The sequence below is a fragment of the Cervus canadensis genome, chromosome 10 (genome assembly GCF_019320065.1).
Source record: "Cervus canadensis isolate Bull #8, Minnesota chromosome 10, ASM1932006v1, whole genome shotgun sequence".
Taxonomy (NCBI): domain Eukaryota; kingdom Metazoa; phylum Chordata; class Mammalia; order Artiodactyla; family Cervidae; genus Cervus; species Cervus canadensis.
In genome coordinates this window covers 48,655,423-48,674,789 of record NC_057395.1, presented here as the reverse complement: position 1 = coordinate 48,674,789, position 19,367 = coordinate 48,655,423, and the positions used below count along the sequence as shown (strand labels likewise).

At 43.2% G+C, this 19,367-nt stretch overlaps 1 protein-coding gene across 4 annotated transcripts in view; it reads left to right on the top strand.

Moving 5' to 3' along the window:
• The window catches only part of RASSF2 (Ras association domain family member 2), a 48,487-nt gene extending 30,951 nt beyond the window's left edge, over positions 1 to 17,536 (top strand). For 3 of the 4 annotated variants that reach the window (XM_043479792.1, XM_043479793.1, XM_043479794.1), the window contains 7 exons: positions 2,243 to 2,331; positions 8,163 to 8,323; positions 11,624 to 11,725; positions 13,519 to 13,570; positions 14,055 to 14,176; positions 15,595 to 15,692; positions 16,827 to 17,536. In XM_043479792.1, coding sequence (XP_043335727.1) covers positions 2,243 to 2,331; positions 8,163 to 8,323; positions 11,624 to 11,725; positions 13,519 to 13,570; positions 14,055 to 14,176; positions 15,595 to 15,692; positions 16,827 to 16,911 — 709 coding nt within the window. In that variant the 3' untranslated portion in view covers positions 16,912 to 17,536. The remainder of the gene's footprint in view (positions 1 to 2,242; positions 2,332 to 8,162; positions 8,324 to 11,623; positions 11,726 to 13,518; positions 13,571 to 14,054; positions 14,177 to 15,594; positions 15,693 to 16,826) is intronic. The other variant, XM_043479795.1, reaches the window with a different exon arrangement.
• Positions 17,537 to 19,367: the final 1,831 nt, after the last annotated feature.

Genomic DNA, 19,367 nt, shown 5'->3' with positions numbered 1-19,367 from the left:
ACTGGGGGTGGGGGGTGCGGGGGGAGCCGCAGAGAGGTCCAGTCACGGTTCTTTGGTTTCATCTAACTTTGCAGTTTCATACTCTGCTTTGCTTTCGGCATTTTCACTGTATTTGGTTTCAAGTGGGCCAAACCCATTCCATAGCACCAGCCGAGCCCGTGGAGTATTACATTTCCTTCCCTAAGTGAGATGGTTTTTAAAATTCCGTTTGACCATGTGGCCTTTGGCTGGCCTACTCCAGAGTCTTTCAGACTGTACTCTTGTTTCTTTGACCTTCCTTATGGCATCAAGCTGGTCTTGGTTGCTTCTTGAAACCTGCAAATACTTTGACAGAATTTTCAGGAATGATAAATAATGTTATTCCAGTGCCTGCTATAGTAAAGTGAATGCCTGGACCACTGTTTTAAGAAGGATGCTGAGTTTGGAGGAGAATGGCTACATGTATATATATGATTGAGTCCCTTCGCTGTTTACCTGAAACTATCACAACATTATTAATTGGCTATACCCCAATACAAAGTACAGAGTTGTTTTTTTTTTTTTTTTTAAAGAAACATGCTGAGACCAGTTTCTGCTTGGGCAATAAAGAGGGTTTCAGACTAGGGAGTGGGCAGTGGCTGCTGTGGGTGCCAAGTGTACACCATTCCTGAGAGGCTCTGATTTCATTCTGGGGCTCAGAAGCCCACAAGTTATAACTATACAACAGGTTGTTCTTTCAGATTTTCAATTTTCAATTGTCTTTCCTTAAAAATTATCATCCCTGGTGATCCAGTGATTAGGCTCCACATTCTGACTGCAGACAGATTCAGTCCCTGGTCAGGGAACTAAGAGCCCACAAGCCACATGGTGTGGCAAAAAAACAAACAAAAAAATATCATCCCTGGACTGTAAGTCCTATCTCTGCTGAGTCATAGTATTACCAAACCAAATTTGGGTCTGCTCACCTACATGCAGTAAAGCCAATTTACTGACACGAGGTTATGGTGAAGGAAGGTGCTGCATTTATTGCACATCCAAGCAAGGAGTATAGGCAGCTCATGCTCAAAAGACCTGAACTCTTTGATGGTTTTCAGGGAAGAGTTTTTAAAGGCAAGGTGAGGGAGACTGTTGCAGAGTGATAGATGCTTTCTTATTAATTTGGTGGTGAGGTAATTAGGTGGTACTTCAGAAGTCAACATCCTCTGGTTCCAACTGGTTTGGGGTTTACCTGCTTGTGGTCAGAATGCAGTTAACTTCTTATACCTGGTGGAGGATTAGGTATCTGCAAAACAACTCCTGGATATGGCTCAGGATATTATCTATAGCCCCTGAGGAGGAACTAAAGGTTTTGAATTGTTTTACGGCTAGACTATTATTTTTTTGTCTTGTTTGGCTGTTTTCCTTTGTTTCTGCATTTTCTCACTTCTCTGATTACGTTTGTTTTTTTGGAACTCAGGGAAGGCCTAGAAGGCTAAAGCTTTTGAACAAACAAGAAGAGGAGGATGCAGGGGTCTGTTCCTGGGAAACCCCCATAGGGTCTTGCTTGGTTTCACCAGGACACCTATGTTCGTCTCACCATGGGATGGTCTTAATTGGTCAAATATGATTCTCCTTTCTAGCCAAATCCTCTGTTGATTTTGGGTGTGTTTCTCTGAGCTGCTTCCATTGTCCCTCTGAGCTTTGGCAAGTTATTTCCCAGTTATCAGGGCAATACCAGGTCTCAACTCAGATTGCCTGCATGTGACCCTCTCTTCAGCAACCCTGAGCACACTGCCATCAGTGTGCTATAACTTCTATAGTTATTCTGACTCTCGTAGCAACCAACCTATTACTTTCCATTCCTGTTAGATTCCAGAAAAATTTCTGAGTAATTCCTCCAACATAAATGGGTCTGTACTAGAATCTTGTCCCTAAAAATAAATGACCATTATTAGGGTTTTCTAAATAAGGCATAGACTTTGTAGGTGCTTAGAAACTCAGCAAGGTACCACACAGGTATTTTTTGTTGTTCTCTGTCCTGGGCTTGATGTTGCTACAAATGCTGGGAACAAGCACTTTCTCCCTCCAGAATTCACCTTCCTTGCCCAGTGCTTGGCTCAGGAGCTGGGCCAGCCTCATGAGGCCCTCAGCACAGCCTACCATGTCCTTCATCACCTACTGCATGGTGATCCCCAGAAGTATTCCCTTTGCGCGAGTGGGATGGGGTGGGACTGAGGGAGTTCCTCTGCAGGGGCTGAACCTTTTGTTTGTTTTTGCTTTCCAGTACCATCCTGAAGCCCCTCACCATGCCCAACATTACGATCTCAGAGGTGGATGCCCTGCCTGAGAGTGATCAGACATTGAGCCCCACAGGTACATGCATGGTGGGAGGATCCTCTAGTGTCGGACCAGCTGTGTGAAGACTGATGTGATGAATGTTGTATACTGTTACTTATTTTTTGGAAATACGAAATTCACATGGTTTGAGATTCAAAACTTATTAAGAAAAAAGAATTGAAAGTTTCACATCTCATCCACCCACTGATTTTCCCTCCTTAGAAGCAATCTGAAGGCTTTCTTCCAAAGATATTCTTTGCAAACACAAGGAAATACACACCAACAAAGCTTAATGGTTGGATGCCATTTTTTTCTTTCCCTTTCTTATATAAGTGGCAGCATTTTGCTCATCCCATTTCTGTTAGTTTGTCTTGAGGATTGTTCCATACAACCCCAGAAAGAGCTTCTGCATTCTTTACAGGTCTGCAGTATTTCATTGTATGAATAAATAATCACTTCCTATTGATAAACATTTAAGTCATTTCTAGTCTTTAGACAAACAAAGGTGTAGACAATGTCCTTGTACTTGTCTCATTTCACACATTTGTGTGTGTAGAATTCTTTCAAATTAAGTTTCTAGGTCTGAGGCTGTGTGCATTTGTAATTTTGATAGATATTATCAGTTCATAATATCTTGCAAGTCCTTATATCATGCTTATCCTGTGCCTGATACTGTTCTAAGTGCTTTCAATTAATCAACTTATTTAAATCCATACAGTAATCTTGTGAGGTGGATGCTATTATTAACCCCTTCTACAGGTGATGTAGCTGAGGCACAGAGAGGTTAGTGATATATGGTGTTGGGAAGGAAGACATTTTTCTCTACCTGTTACCGAGTCCAAGCTCATTCTGCTCCACCACACAACAGGCCGATAAACTGAAAGATGAGGTGTTGAGGCAAAGAATATGAGTCGAAAAGCCATAGACTGAGAAGATGGCAAACTAGTGTCTCCAAAAAACCCATATTATTAGGGTCTGGATTCCAGTTTCTTTTGTAGAACAGAGAAGGAGAGAAGGTGAGGACATAAAGTAAAAAGGCCATTTATTTTGTAACATAGGAGGGGATGTGTTAAATTCATCTTTGCTGCAACCATTCACTGGTGGGCAGGGTCAGATTGTCTCCCTGTGAACTGAACAAAGCCACTTTAGCTTAACATATAGACAGAGGGACAGAGTTCCTTGAGGCAGGCCATTATGTATTATTATAATAACACAAACAAAGGTAAAGTCAAAGAAACAGATCCAACATGGAGTCAAAATTGGCTTTTCCCTATTATAATCCCCCACTGTCAATGTCTGTTCCACAATCTTGTGGAAAGGGGGTGATGACCCTTCTAACTGCTTCATCAGATGGACCTTTCTGGGAGTGTTCACCATTGGTGCCAATGTTCCAAATGTTGAGATTTGTCTTCTTTTGTTCCCTTTTGGAAAGTGTCTTCTTTGCACTTGTAGACTTAAAAATATTCACAATCTAAAAGTTGAGAGTTATGTTTTATTCAGCAAGAATTTTTTAGGACTTCAAACCCAGGAGGCAGCATCTCAAGGAATTCCGTGCTACAAAAGGGAAGATACAAGAGTCTGGGCTCACTGAAATTGTTCTTTTGATATACTTCTCAGTTAACTAAGGACCTGTATCCTCTATTCTTACATCCTGAATTTCCTCAGTGCTCACCATAGGGAGTAGCCACAATCTGATGGCTGCAAATGGCAAGTAGAACTCAGGGCTCATCAGCTCACACTGGAGAGCTGCAATTGCTGATGACCTATCTCCTCTTGGTCAGGAATTTGGCCAACATCTGGGAAACATTTCATAATCAAACTTTGTCCCATGGTGCTGGCTGGGAGGCTCATCCAAGATCAGGTGAGAATTCTTGATATGCCACTCCAGGTGCTAAATTTTTGGATTAGGCCCTGTCAATAATTAAAGATTATCTAGATCTTCTGTCTAATTATGATCCAAGAGACATTCTCCCTTTTTACTTCATCCCATACCTAGAATCACACTGTCACAATTACTTTATGTAATAAATGTGATCTGTTCCTCAAGATGTTTAGCCATAGAAGTTTTGTTGGAGGCCTGGTTACACTCAGTACTGTTAAGAGACAATAATCTTGTGAAAAAGACAGGATATAAGTAATGCAGCCGGTAATATTGACAAAGACATAGTGCCACAGGGAGACACAAAGCAAAAACAACTTGGAAACAAAGAATAAATTAAAATGATGATTAGCGTAACTAGTTGTAGTGTTGGGCGCTCAGTCATGTCCGACTCTTTGTGACCCCATGGATTGTAGCTCGCCAGTCTCCTCTGTCCAGGGAATTCTCCAGGCAAGAATTCTGGAGTGGGTAGCAATTCCCTTCTCCAGGGGATCTTCCCAACCCAGGGATCTAACCTGGGTCTCCTGTACTCCAGGCAGATTCTTTACCATCTGAGCCACCAGGGAGTCCAATTGCAATAAAATATCAAGTCCATGGGAGAGCCATCTGGGGCCTCCAAATTGTGGCAGGATCAGAGAGAAAATGATAAATATTTCAGCTTTGTTTGCAAAGGTATACTTTATCAACTTGTTATAGGTCATACCATAAAAGTTTTTTTGTGAAAAAAAAAATTAAAGCTAGTATATTTCTCAAAGTCATAAAATTATAAACCATATTCATGAATCCATGTACAAAACTTAAAATAGCCTAGTTAAAGGTTTGAGTACAATGCACTTATCAGGAAACTTTATTATTTCTGTAACATATAACATTTTAGATAATATATCAGGACATATCAGATGTTAGGGATTCCACATAAATTTTGGAATGGCATTTATCCATATTCTATAACCTAAGGTTCTTCTCCAAACATTTGACAAGGATTTTGAGGTAATTTAACATATCAAATAAACTTAGTTTGACCTTCCTCTTTGAAATGTCTCAAAGATGTTCTTTTGAAGTATCCCAGAGTCAGCTGGAGGCTGAAAAAGCTTTAGTCAGATTTTGATATTTGGGAAAGTTTGTTAAAAATATCAGAAAGTTTTTAAAACACAAGATCATAGGTCACTGTGAAACAATATTTATTCATTTAACCAAAGTCTCAAAATGATTAAAAGAAAGCAAATATGGATCACCTAAGGGCCCAGACAGAGAAGGCAATGGCAACCCACTCCAGTACTCTTGCCTGGAAAATCCCATGGACGAAGGAGCCTGGTAGACTGCGGTCCACGGGGTCGCTGAGAGTCGGACATGACTGAGCGACTTCACTTTCACTTTTCACTTTCATGCATTGGAGAAGGAAATGGCAACCCATTCCAGTGTTCTTGCCTGGAGAATCCCAGGGACGGGGGAGCCTGATGGGCTGCCATCTATGGGGTCGCACAGAGTTGGACACGACTGAAGTGACGCAGCAGCAGCAGCAGCAAGGGCCCAGAAACTCATACAACCTGTAATCAAAAAGGAGCACTTCTAACAGAAAGAGATAAATCAAATTCCAGCCTTATATTAGTTTACTTAACAAAATCCATTTACCTAGTTAACTTCAGTCTAAATTTAGTTAATCCTGACCTTGTATAAAGCTTTCTCAAGAAAATGTAATTTCATGCCTCATACCGTCTTCTTCTTTTTTTCTTTTTAGCATTTATTAACTCGGTCTTTTTTAACATTATTAACTGGATCTTCATTGCTGCATGCAGGCTTTCTCTAGTTGTAGTGTGGGATGGTAGGGGGTGGTGGTGGCTACTCCCTGTTGTGGGAGCTACTCCCTGTGTGGGCTTCTCAATGTGGTAACTTCTCTTGTTGCAGAGCCAGACTCTAGGCGTGCAGGCTCAGTAGCTGTGGGGCACAGGCTTAGTTGCTCTGCAGCACATGGGATCTTCTGGGACCAGGGATCAAACTCATGTCCCTTGCCTTGGCAGGGACATGGACCACCAGGGAAGTCCCTCCTCATGCCTTCTTAACTTCCTTACACATTCTACCATACTGAAATGTTTTATTGTCTTCAGTAGCTTTAATTATATATTTAAATTAGAATTCCCAGCTCCTAAAAGTCTTAATTTCTAGTGAAAAGCAAGAGACAAATAATAGTTTCCAAAATCTGAAGAAACTATTTTAGATGATTTTTAGCTAAAGTTATCAAGTTATTTTTTCTTGCTGACAAATTTGCAACAGATATAACAAAATTTCCTTTAGGCTCTATTAAAACTAGGTGCAGTGAAAGAGTGCTACTTAATATTGATGGCTCCAAAGACATATCTATATTAATTAGATCAACAAACAAACATTAATATAAGACATTAATTTAATACTAAATACTTTCCTGTTCACTGAACCTAAAACTCATTTAGCTTAATTTCTTTTGTATTTAGAATTGTTTGGTTTGTAAGCACGTACTTTTCTTTAAGGCAACTTAAACAGGCCTCTTTTATGAATTAACCTTAACAATAATATCCAAAGACATTTACTAAGATATACATATATGCACACAGGCACAATAAGAAATATTATACTTTATTTTCCAAACTTAGTTATGAATCAGATATCACAATGCAGAACTCACTAGTTTGTAAATAACTAATTTTTCTTAGAATAAGAAAAATTTTTAAAGGCTTCTTCCTTTTTTACTAATATTTATGGAAAACAAGTCAAGTTCTAAATTACTTTACCCTTTTTTCAAAATTTGCATTTTAAAGAGATGGCAGAGATGAGGAGACCAGATAGGACATTTGCATCCCAAAGATACAGGCAAATTTCTCCTAAGATGACTTTGTTTCCCCTTTGTTTAATACTTGCCAGCCTCTTAAGATAAATGTAGTATTTTGGGACTTGAGAGGAGAGGAAGGCCATTCACATGGAGATGGAAAAGCAGTGGTTGGTAAACAGATGTTTGCTTGGCCCTGAAAAGACAGTGTGACGCAGGGTGAATTTTGATCTCTGTTTCCTTCACCACATTTGGCCCGTAGTATTCTTTGCAGATACCTCTGATGATAGCTCTAGTCCTGTAATAGGCCAGCTATCTAAATCCTTCAGACAGTTAGGGGAAAAGTCAGTTTCTTCCTGAGTCTTTTTGGCTAAAAACTTACTTACAACCTAAAAATTAAGAGTTTGAGGGAATTTTTAGGACTTCAGGGCTGGGAGGCTGCATTTCAAGGAATCCAGACTGAGAGAGCTGCTCCAAAGAGTCCAGTGGTGGGCAGCTAAGATATATAGGAGTTTTTCAACAAAGGACAGGTAATCAGAAAATAATTGTTAATTTTAAAAACCCAGATATTTCAAGTTAAGGAATTTAGTGCTTTTCTATGTATGGGAAAATGCAAGAGTCTGGGCTCAATGAAATCATTCTTTTAATATGCACCTCAACTATCTGAGGCAAATATCCTGTGTTTTCACTTCCTGAATTTCTTCAGGGGTCACCGTAGGGAGTGGGTGCAGTCTGATGACTGCTAACCGGCAGGTATTCTTTTCTTCCTGAGTTCTCTCAGGACTTACCAGCTCACCATCAGCTATGACTGCAGTCGCTGATGACGGTCATAGCCTTTGTTTACTGATACGGCAGGTATTGTTCCATTTATCAGTCTTTTGGGTCTTGATTATTTTCAGCATGCCAGCAACATTTTGGGGTGGCAAATTTTGCTCCCCTACAATGGCAGTGGTAGAGCTGGGGTTTGAACCTGAGAGTCTGGCTCTGAAGTCTGTGCTCTAAACTTTGTCACTGTATTGCTTTTTGGTAAATTATGTATCATGTTTTTTCCCCAGCAAAAAATACTGTTTTTATAAAATATATTTTTGGGGAAGCTGTAGGTACTGTAGCATTGGACAAGAAGAAGTTACTGTAACTGCCACATCCCAGGTCCCGTCAGACAGAGCTCATTTCCTCTTTCCATCTCAGACTCCAGGGGCCTGAAGTCCCTACAGGAAGACACCCCACAGTTGATGCGCACACGCAGTGATGTTGGGGTACGTCGTCGTGGCAATGTGAGGACACCCAGCGACCAGAGGCGAATCAGACGCCACCGCTTCTCTATCAATGGCCATTTCTACAACCACAAGGTAAGGGAGGCAGGGTAGCACGGGGCAAGGGGCAACCCTAGTGGGAGCAAGACCCCTTCCTGGGCAAGTGCCACATCAGGGCTACAAACACCTGGGAAGCCACTCAGTCTTCGCCTTGTGGGTGGGCTGCTGACTCTGTTAGAGATGAGGGCCTCCAGATCAGGAGCCCCCCTAGATGGTGGTGGTGTGGGAAAAACTGTGAGAAGATGTTTGTGTCCTAGGTCTTGGGTGAGTCCTTTGGGATGGGCCACCAAATGAGGGTCCGTGGCTTCGCACAGGAAAGAATTCAAGAGTGAGCCACAGTAGAGTGAAAGCAGGTTTATTCAGGGAGCTACACATTCTTCCATAGACAGAGTGTGGGCTATCTCAGAAGGGAAGAGGTGGACCTAGGGCATGGGGTCACCTGGGAAAGTGAGAGCAGTGCTGGGAGAAACACACTCCACAGAGAGTGTAGCCCTGGGAGATACACATTCCACAGACAGAATGCAGGCCATCTCAAAAGGAGAGTGGTCGCCCCAGGGCAGTGGGTCATCTGGGAATGTGAGAGCAGCCCTGGGCTATGGGGGTGGTTAGTCTTTGTGGGGTTGATAATTTCCTAGGCTAATGAGTGGGAGGAATATTCTAACGATCTTGAAGAAGGGATGGAGATTTCCATGAATTGGGGTACCACCCACTTTTTGGCCTCTTATGGTTGACCTTAGAACTGTCATGGCACCTGTGAGTGGGTCATTTAGATACTAATGCATTACAATGAGTGCATATGGAGGTGAAGGTCTACTGGAAGTCAAATCTGCTGACATCTTGGGCCTAGTAGGTTCCAGCCGGTTTTTGCAGTATCCTGTTCACAATGGCTGTGCCATTATTTTAATGGTTGTGCCCTGCCCTCTTTGTTCCTGTCTCAGTGAGTGAGATGTGAGATGACCCATGGACAACCCTCATCAGAATCACCCCCTTTCCCCCCAGTCCACATGTTACTCTCTTTCTGCACCATGTGCCTCCAGCTGCTATGTGACCTGACTTCTCTGTGAGTTAAAGGGCTGCTCTGAAATAGAGCTGCAGGATTCAGGTTGATCTCACGTGGCCTGAGCCTGTAGCATCTTGAAGCAGGGTTTTGGTTTCTGGCTAGAGACTGAGATTGGGCAGGAGCAGGAAAATTGCTGAATCCTAGCCACTAGACCACCAGGGACCAGTGGCCAGTGACAAAGCCTGGGCCCATCAACTGTGTAGAAAGGAATTTCCACCTACAGGCAGAAAGGAATAAAGCAAGTAAAGTGTTTATTAGGAAGAAAGAGTACAGTATGTGTGGATAGACACCCTGGAGGACTCAGAGAGAGAAGTTCACACCCTCACAGTAGTTTGAATCACTTTTATGGTGCACTTCTTCTAGATTTCTTTTGATCAATCATCTTGGTTTGCCTGGTTCTGAGTCGGTATTTGATATATCTCGGGGTCCTCCCCTGTGTGCATGCACATCTCTTAGCCAAGATAGATTTGATCTAGGAGAGGCACCAGTGAGCAGTAGCATGAAGTGAGATCTTGATTCCCTGCCCAGGAACTGAACCTGGATAGCCTGGATGGAAACCAAGAATCCTAGCCACCAGACCAGCGAGGGCTAGAGGCTGGAAGCTATTTTTCCCTGGCTTTTGCTCCTAGTGAAAAATGCATTTATCATGGAGGCAAAAACTGTAAATGCAAGTACAGAGTTTATTATTAGAGACATAGCACAACAACATGCAGGAGAGCACACAGAGAAACAGTTTGTTTAGATGAGAAAGAAGCAAGGCAGAGATACACACCTGGGGAGAAAGGGTGTGGGTGTCCTCCCTAATGAGGAGGAGCATAGGAAAGAGGTGTTTAATATAGAGCAGTTCTTTTGGGTCTTTGTCTTCCACCTGGCCAATCATCTTGTTTTGCCACCCTGGCTAATTTGTCTCAAGACCTTCCCCCTACGTGCACATGTACCTTTCAGACAAGATGGATTTTGATGGAAAGCATTCTGGGAGAAGCAAGACTCATCATGGCCTGGCAATGTCCCCTGACTTTTAACCCCCAAGGAACCTTTATGCACATGTGCAGTGTCTCCTTTGCCCCAAAGATGGGAAATATATGGCCTCCTGATCCTTTATTCAAATAAGATTTAGCCCATCTCTGTTCCTGTCATGACTATTATCTTAAGGTAAATAGATAGGAGACAAAACCTATCTATTTACCCTGTTTCTGTTACTCCATTTTGGAGAGCAAACATATCTAACCTGGAGCCCACCTATCTCCTGTCTCAGGAAATACTAACAGGAGGCTAATTTTAAGTGTCCAGCCTGAAGCTCAGTTTTTCCTGCCCGTGAAATGCAAACATGAGACCAGTTGTAAATGCCTAGCCTGTGACCCATCTAGCTCCTGCCTCAGATTCTAGAGAAAAGACCATGTGGGTAGTTGACATCATACCCCCTCCCTTTTTGACCTCCAAGGAGCCTTTTTGCACATGTGCAATTGGGGAGGTCTCCTTAACTTCCCTGGTTGCTCAGATGGTAAAGCGTCTGCCTACAATGCGGGAGGCACAGGTTTGATCTCTGGGTTGGCAAGATCACCTGGAGAAGGAAATGGCAACCCACTCCAGGATTCTTGCCTGGAGAATCTCATGGACAGAGGAGCCTAGTGGGCTACAGTCTGTGGGGTCACAAAGAGTTGGACACGACTGAGCGAGTTGACTTTCTTTTTTCTTTCCTTAACTTCAAGGTTGAGAAATACATGGTCTTTTATCTCTTTTATCTGGGCAGGGCCCAGCCTCCTCCATCATCTTGCTTTTATGGAGTTTCTACTATTAAGGCATTTCTACTCATGGGGAGAAACTGTTCAGCCTGGGGCCCATCTGTCTCCTGCCTCAAGACCCCAAGCTAGCTGACCCTCCTTCAGTCTTGCTGCTTGGCTTTAATCTGGCCCTGGAAACAATTGCATCATGGAAGAAAGGTCACAGACTTCCGCATGTTGAAGCTGTAGTGGAGGGTGCTTTGTGTGTATTTTGTTTGGATGGAGGGCCTTCCTTATCTGTTCCTCTTTCCCTCCCCAGGCCTGCCAATTGGCAAGCTCAGATCCCTCCAGCCTCCTGTAGTGGGATGGGTGCAAGTTCCTGAGCTAGGCAAAACCCAGGGCTCTTTGTTGACCTCAAAGCCTGATACTTCTAGGGTGTCAGGGGCAGGGGACTCTCAGGAAGCCCAGATTGAGTGCTGTTGTCCTTGTCCCTTGGGTTTTAGTGCCCCATTCTTGTCTGTACGCCCGCTCTGAGTCAGACTCTTCTGTTGACAGACATCAGTGTTCACGCCAGCCTATGGCTCCATCACCAATGTCCGCATCAACAGCACCATGACGACTCCACAGGTCCTGAAGTTGCTGCTCAACAAATTTAAGGCAAGTTCTCTCTGCTGGCTGTCTCAGACAGTGACGTGTGTGCCTCAGGGCCCCCAGAGGTGTAGAGGTGGGAGCTATGGAGAGTGTGTGTTGCCAAAGTAGGACGGCTCTGGGCAGAGAAGGTTTAGGTTCTCTAGATCCCATGAAATCAGCATCACCTGGGAGCTTGTTGGAAAAGCAGGTTTTCAGGTCTCTCTCTCCCCTGAATCAGGCCCACCAGAACGGGAACTCAGAGAGGAGGCCAGGGAACCTGTTCAACAAGGCTTACAGGGATTCTGATACCACTGAAGCCTGGGAAGCACCAGCCCTCAGGTCCTTCTCCACCAGAGAAGGACCCCAGACCTGATGACTGGATCAGGGCTCCATGTACATATTGACTTCTGTGCATTTAGGGAAGCTATTTTAAAAAAATCTGTCTTCAATAGATGTGAAAATTATAGTGCCTGATGTTTTTAAAGTCTTGTTACTCTGTATGTTTTCCACAATCACCTTCTAAGTCTTTTGGAAGCCAGGTATTCTTATTTTTATAGAAGCCAGTGTCTTCTAGTGGTTTAAGGCATGGGCTCTGGGTTTGAATCTCCATCCATCATCTGCTGGTTGGATGAGTTGGACAAATGACTTAAAATCCCTGTGCCTCTGCCTCGCCATCTGTAAAATGAGGTTGAGAGCACCTATTGCTGGTGTCAACAGAAAAAAAATTGCACAACCTAAAATTTGAGAGCTATGTATTTTTTCTGTTTAAACAAAATCTTGAAGTTTGTATTGGAGTATAGCCGATTAACAATGTTGTTAATAGTTTCAGGTGAACAATGAAGGGACTCAGTCATGCATATACATGTATCCATTCTCCCTCAAACCCTCCTCCCCTCGAGGCTGCCACATAACATTGAGCAGAGTACCATGTGCTATACAGTAGGTCCTTGTTGGTTATCCATTTTACATGCAGCAATGTGTACATGTCCATCCCAAACTCCCTAACTATCCCTTCCCCCAGGCAACCGTAAGTTTGTTCTCTAAATCTGTGAGTGAGAGCTATGTTTTATTTGGCGTATATTCTTAGGACTTCAAGCCCTGGAGGCAGCATCTCAGTTTTCCTGAGAAAATTGCTCTGAGGAGAGAAGGAGGGAGCTAGAATACATAGTTTTTCAACAAAGGGCAAGTAGTATGAATGTCAAAAGATTATTGTGAATTAAAGGAAAACCAGATATCTCAAGTTAAGGAATTTAGTCTTTTTCTAGGTATGGGAAGATGCAAGTGTGTGGGCTCACTGAAGTCATTCTTTTGATATGCACCTCAGCTATTGGGCCAGTGTTCAGTCTTTTCACATCCTAAGTTTCCTCTGTGGTCACGTGTGGAGTCGTTATAGTCCAGTGGCTGCTAGTTGGCAAGTACTTTCCTTTTCCTTTCTGAGTCCTTCTCAGGACTCACTGGCTCACCATTGGAGGTGCCTACAATCGCTGATGACTGTAACATCTTTTGTTTACTGATATTGCAGGTAGTATTTTTCTTCTCACTGGATTTTTATGAGTATTAGATGAATTAAAACATGTAGTTTGTTAGAACTGTGTCTGGCATGGTGCAATAAATATTAGCTCTTATTACCTATTATTATTAATAAAGTTACTTACCTGCCCCATCTCCTCATCACTTTTAATGCTGTAGATAAATAGTCCTCCCCTCAAAAGAGCCTATCGTTTATTTAGCTTTGCAGTGTTCAAGAAGAAGAAATGGCCAAAGTTTAGATGTGTAAATATATGCTTTTAGTGAGTATCTTTTGTTCCTTCCCGATTCAGATTGAGAACTCGGCAGAGGAGTTTGCATTGTATGTGGTCCATACCAGCGGTGGTAAGTATAAAGAACACAAGGCACTTAAAACTTTTAATTAACTCAAAATAACAAGTTAAAAACAGAATCTCTCCCTCATTTGCTTAGTTCTTGGTTTTGGAAACCTCCAAATGTTGTTTGCCTTCAAGGCGGGTGGGCTCCCTGGGTAAGTTCACTGGGGAATGCCATATATGGTCAGTAAACAAACCCTAAAACCTAACTGCCTGTAAAAAAAAAGAACTGGATTTTCTCAAAGCACAGAGAAAACTATTTTCTCCAATGCAGCATCTTCCAAAAGGCTTGAGGCATGGAAATATTGCTGGGGAGCAGCAGCAGTTGCTTTGAACAATACCTGTTGAATCTGTCTTTTACAAATCAGTTTCCTGACTTGTATGGCCACATCCCCTAAGGTGCCTGGTCCATTTGAGCCCCTGAGTTGACAGCTACTTACAGTGAGAAAGACCGCAGGCAACTCAAAGCTGCTCTTGGCTGTGTGTGGTTCCAGAGAAACAGAAGCTGAAGAACACGGATTATCCTCTGATTGCCCGGATCCTCCAGGGCCCATGTGAGCAGGTCTCTAAAGTGTTCCTTATGGAGAAGGACCAGGTGGAGGAAGTTACCTATGATGTGAGTCCCTTTTCAGTCCGATATCTGTCCCAGAAGGGTGGGGGGTGGGTTGGATAAACGATAACTGGGTTATAGCTTGGTTTTTTTGCCCAACTTTGTTGCTATTTCTCAATACTAGGTTTTCTTGAATGGTAATGATCATGGGGCCAAGGAAAATTAATATAGAGGCTAAGTTGAGGCTGTGTCCTGTGGGAATTAATTGGAAGAATGCTGAGGCACAAAATGATTTCCATAGAAGGAATAAATTTATTGAGGCTTTTTGGTATACTTAAGGGCTGAAAAGTTTTTTGCAAACCTTTTCTAAGCAGTTTCAAGAAGTTAGCTGAGATTTTACCTTACACACTAGTCTGCTTTTGCTATAGTAACAAACATTCCCAAATTTTAGTCACTTACAACAGCAAACTTTTTACTTTCTTGATCAGGATTCTGCAGGCTGGTAGCAGTTGTTCTGCTCTAGATGTGGTTTGACTTCAGGTGGCTCAAATGGGAAAGAATTTGCCTGCAATGCAGGAGACCCAGGCTCAATACTTAGGTTGGGGAGATCCCATGGAGAAGGAAATGGCAACCCATTCCAGTACTCTTGCCTGGAGAATTCCATGGACAAAAGAGCCTGGTGGGCTACAGTTCACAGGGTCACAAAGAATAGGACATGACTGAGTGACTTTCACTTTCACTACATTGTGTGTCTTATTCAGAGACCAAGGGTTCAGAGGCAGTGGCTACTTAGGTATGCTTCTTACAGCAGATGGCTGGAGTGCAAGAAACCATGTAAGCTCATTTAAAGCCCCCACTTGGATTTGACATATGTCACATCCACATACATGTTCCATTGGCCAAAGCAAGTTGCGTAGCTGAGCCCAACATTAACAGGATGAAGAAATATACTTCTCGCATGGAGAAGAGTTGATGGAGCAGGGTGAGGATGCTGGTGAGGGGGGAAGAGTGGCTGGTGGGGGCCACTCTCTCACTTATAGCTTCTCAGGAGGAAGTTCACATTTGGATACCTGTTTGAGACTTGAGGCACAAATCATCGTTCTGAGCATGGTTCCTTAAATTCTTTTAGGGGAGATCAGAGGAGTTTATTGAATATTATGAGTTCCAGTCTTCTCTGCATGACTGAATCGAGAGAAAGTGCTTTTCTATGTTTGACATTACCTCTCGTGGTATTGAATACATGAGATAAAAATGAAAAGTTATGAGATAATGTATTAAATATCATGTAGATAAAGCGATCTTTATCATGGACTCTCTGCCCACCTTGAGAAGAATAAAACTTGGTTCCTGTCTTTGAGGAAATCCTGAATTAGCACAGAAACAGATTTCCCAAGTCTTTGTGCCTAACATGAGACAGATGCCCAAAAAAGTTGGAATAGTGCTGATAGAGGTCTTATACCCCAGACTTACTTTTTCCTCCTCAGGTGGCTCAGTATATAAAGTTCGAGATGCCTGTCCTTAAAAGCTTCATTCAGAAGCTCCAAGAGGAAGAAGATAGGGAAGTCAAGAAGCTGATGCGCAAGTAAGCATGGCCCCTGGGGTGGCTGGTTGGGTTCTCCTGAGGCCTCAATGAGAGAAGGCTCTGCTCTGGAGCCTTGCAGGGGCTATGTGAGCTGCTGCCAGGATCTGGGTCTTATGGACTTTGTTCAGGGGACTTCCTGTTGACAATGCCATATGTCAGGTGGGGACATGAAACTTGTGTTGATGTGTTCGTCTTTCTGCTTCTTGTTCAACTTCTCATTTTGATATGGTACATAAAATATTCCAAGGATTTTAGGAAGGTTGTCTCAGTAGTAGAAATTCATCTGAGCAGAGTACCTCTAAAATCCCTTCCTTGTATCGTCCCTCCTTTTTTTTTTTTTAAACATCTCTTCTGGAAATTGCATTTGGGTTGAAAATTCCAGCACTAAAACTTTGTTCTAGGAAGGATTTTGTTATTTTTTTGTCATATTTAGTCACAAAGTAGATTGTATTTCACAGAGATGGCAGAACAGTTGAGATTTTCTTGCCACTAGAGAATAAAGTCAATGCTACATTTATTGTGTTGGTGATAGCTAGTATGATAGCAGTGAACATTTATTGAGCACTTACTATGTGCCAAACTTTAAAAATGGTTTTTGCTGTGTAGTGCAAAGCCATGTTCACTCTGTATAACAGTGTCCACTCCAGTATCTGAATTGCCGTAATCCAGGAAAAGTATAAAAAACAGTACTTATCAATAAGCCATGGACCTCCATGCCTGGTAGTTACTATATCCTCTTTGGCAAAAATATGAAGTTGCCATTTTTGTAGACTCCTCCAAACGGTAAAAATAATGGCAATTTCCTATGGTCCAGCCTAGTTGAGGATTAGATGATCCTCTGCATAGTGCCTTAAGCATATTAAGCACTCAGTGAAGGGAACCTTATTACTGTTCGTGTTATTTCACCTTCTCATTCTTTGTCAGATTTTCCAATAATTATAAAATAATTATAATAGTTTGGAGTGAGCCTCTTCAGCCCTTTCATCCCGTTGTGGTAATGAACACAAGTAATGAAGTGGTTCAAGAGTGGGCCAGTAAGAGAAGCAAAGGGTTGACACATTTGGCCCCACTGTGACCCAGGTGATGGGGGAGGGTCACAAGAGGGACTGTGTTGCTTTTTGCTCTCCACTGCAGCTCTTCTATCCCCAGGTACACTGTGCTCCGCCTAATGATTCGGCAGAGGCTGGAGGAGATAGCTGAGACCCCAGCAACAATCTGAGCCACTAGAAGGAGGGGATCCAGATGCTGCAGAGGCCGTTGCTGCCCAGAGAAGACTCACAGGAAGCTGGATGCCTTCCATGGAAACATTTAAAAGCAAATCTTTCCAGCTTTCAAACCACAATGGAGATGCCAGCAACTCCCTGTCCTTTGTTTCCCTGCTCCTTTCCTTCACTCACGAGGACTTTCAGTTTTTATTATAAGGAGGACCCAGAATGTGTGTGCACATGTGTGTGCTCATATGGTACACATCCACATGCCTACATGATATATTCACATGCAATTCAATTCCAAGCAACCAGCACTAGTGCTTAAGGCTGGCAAATATGTGCTTATAGGCAGGAAAATCAGAGGAGTCACTGCCAATCTTGAGGGGTTTTAGACTGAAGAAAAAAATTTCTCCTCTCAAGTGCCAGGGAGCAACCATACATATCTGCTCAACTTTAGAAGGAAAAGAAGGTCTAGCACACTCACCATCTAGGGTATTTATGTGTTAATAGGCGCTTCCCTGGTAGCTCAGCTGGTAAAGAATCCACCTGCAATGCAGGAGCCCCCGATTCGATTTCTGGGTTGGGAAGATCTCCTCCTGGAGAAGGGACAGGCTACCCACTCCAGTATTCTTGGGCTTCCCTGGTGGCTCAGATGATAAAGAATCCGCCTGCAATACAGGAAACCGGGGTTTGTTCCCTGGGTTGGAAGATCCCTGGAGATGGGAATGGCTACCCACTCCAGTATTCCTGCCTGGAGAATTCCATGGACAGAGGAGCCTGGTGGGCTACAGTCCATGGAGTTGCAAAGAGTCGGACAAGACTGAGCAACTTTCACTTTCACTGTGTTAATAGATATTCTCTCTGTATGCCTAGAAGGATCTGTGAGTCTGAGATCCTTGGAAATTAATTAACAAACCGTGCCCTCAAGGCAGGTCTGATGGAAAGAAAAAGAAACTATCAGTGGGGTAGATGCAATAAGCCCACAGGTTTTTACACTGGAAACTTTGATTGTTCTAAATAACAAGGACATATCTGTGTGGATGCCAGTAAAGAATGGACTCTGCCTTGGCCCTTGCCTCCCTGGCTACCTCTTGGAAACAGGGGGAGCCTGATGTTTCTCTCAGCATGCCAAGCTGTTGACCCCAATTCTTTGGTGCCTCCTAAGTTGAAAGAAATGTCTTATGAAACAGGTCTCACTCATTTGTACAAGGTGCTGACTGGCTGGCGAGGCCAGGGCCTGGTCTTGGGTGGCTGGGAAATTTCCCCTCCTTAGGGAAATGTGAAGACTTCTTGTAGAATGACAGGTGCCTGTAAGCTCAGTCCATTTGCATATAATCAAGGAGTCTTCCTGCACTTGGAGCTGAAGTCCTATGTTTGAAGTCAAGGCTTTGAACTTTCCAACCACTATATTCTTGCAAGTTGCTGTCACATTGCATGTGGAGATGGACTCTTAGGAATGAAGACTTCTGCTATTTACCAAGTATGGGGTTCAGGGATGCCTTTTGGGCTGCCCTCTGATGGTGCATAATTAGGATGGAGCTTCTCTATCAGCTCCTCTGAGCAGCTACCTGCGAGATCTTTAGAGAGACTCCAATGGAGGGGAAAGGGCAAGAAGAGTCTGTCCCTTGGAGCCCCCCATTGGGAAGATTGACAAGTAGCTCAGCCCCAGTACAGCTGATACTGTTTGAAGAGAGTTAGATGGATGGTTGGAACAGGGTGCTGGCTGTGGAGGTCAACCAAGCAGGGCCAGAAGCTCCTAACAGCAGGAGTCAGCCTTGTTGGGATAGAACTCCCCATCTCTTCTCTACCTCCTCTCTGAAGATTTGAAGAGCTGGGCAGTTGAGAAAAGAAGAGCCACTGATCAGTGCCTGCAAGGAAAGTGGACCCTTGCAGCAGAGCTTTTCCTGCCAGGGGCACCCTTGCCCCCATATGCCCCTGTTGCTTCCAAGAAAGACCTCTTTAGATGGCTTACAGCTGTGGTTTCGTTGTTGACTTTCTAGAAGTTGGTATGCTGCCACTTGTCATTTTGCCAAGGGTCTCTTAGCAAGCTTACTGCCTCTGTGGGGATATCCACCAGCCTTGTGCAGGGTGGACTGGAAATAAGGAGGGCCTTAGCCTCCTCAGTGGGCCTCTGCAAAATGCACAGAAAATAATAGGGGCCCAGGGAGAGGCTTCCTTTGTTACAGATGGGAAAGAACAGTTTTGTGAATGCAAACATACTTCCTGAATTTTGCATTTGAGAAATGACTTGGAAAACTTTTTTTCTGGTTATTTTTATTTTGAATGTTCAAAGCCTTTGTTGGCCCCAATAATCTTCCTTGAATGGCTTGGGAAAAGTGTTTCCACAACGTAAATTACTAATGACTAACTTTTATTGGACAGCTGTTTTGGTTTATCAATGTTCTCTTTAATTTGCACTAACGTTATGATAGTGTTAAACATGGAAATGTTGCGAAATGTCAGTTTG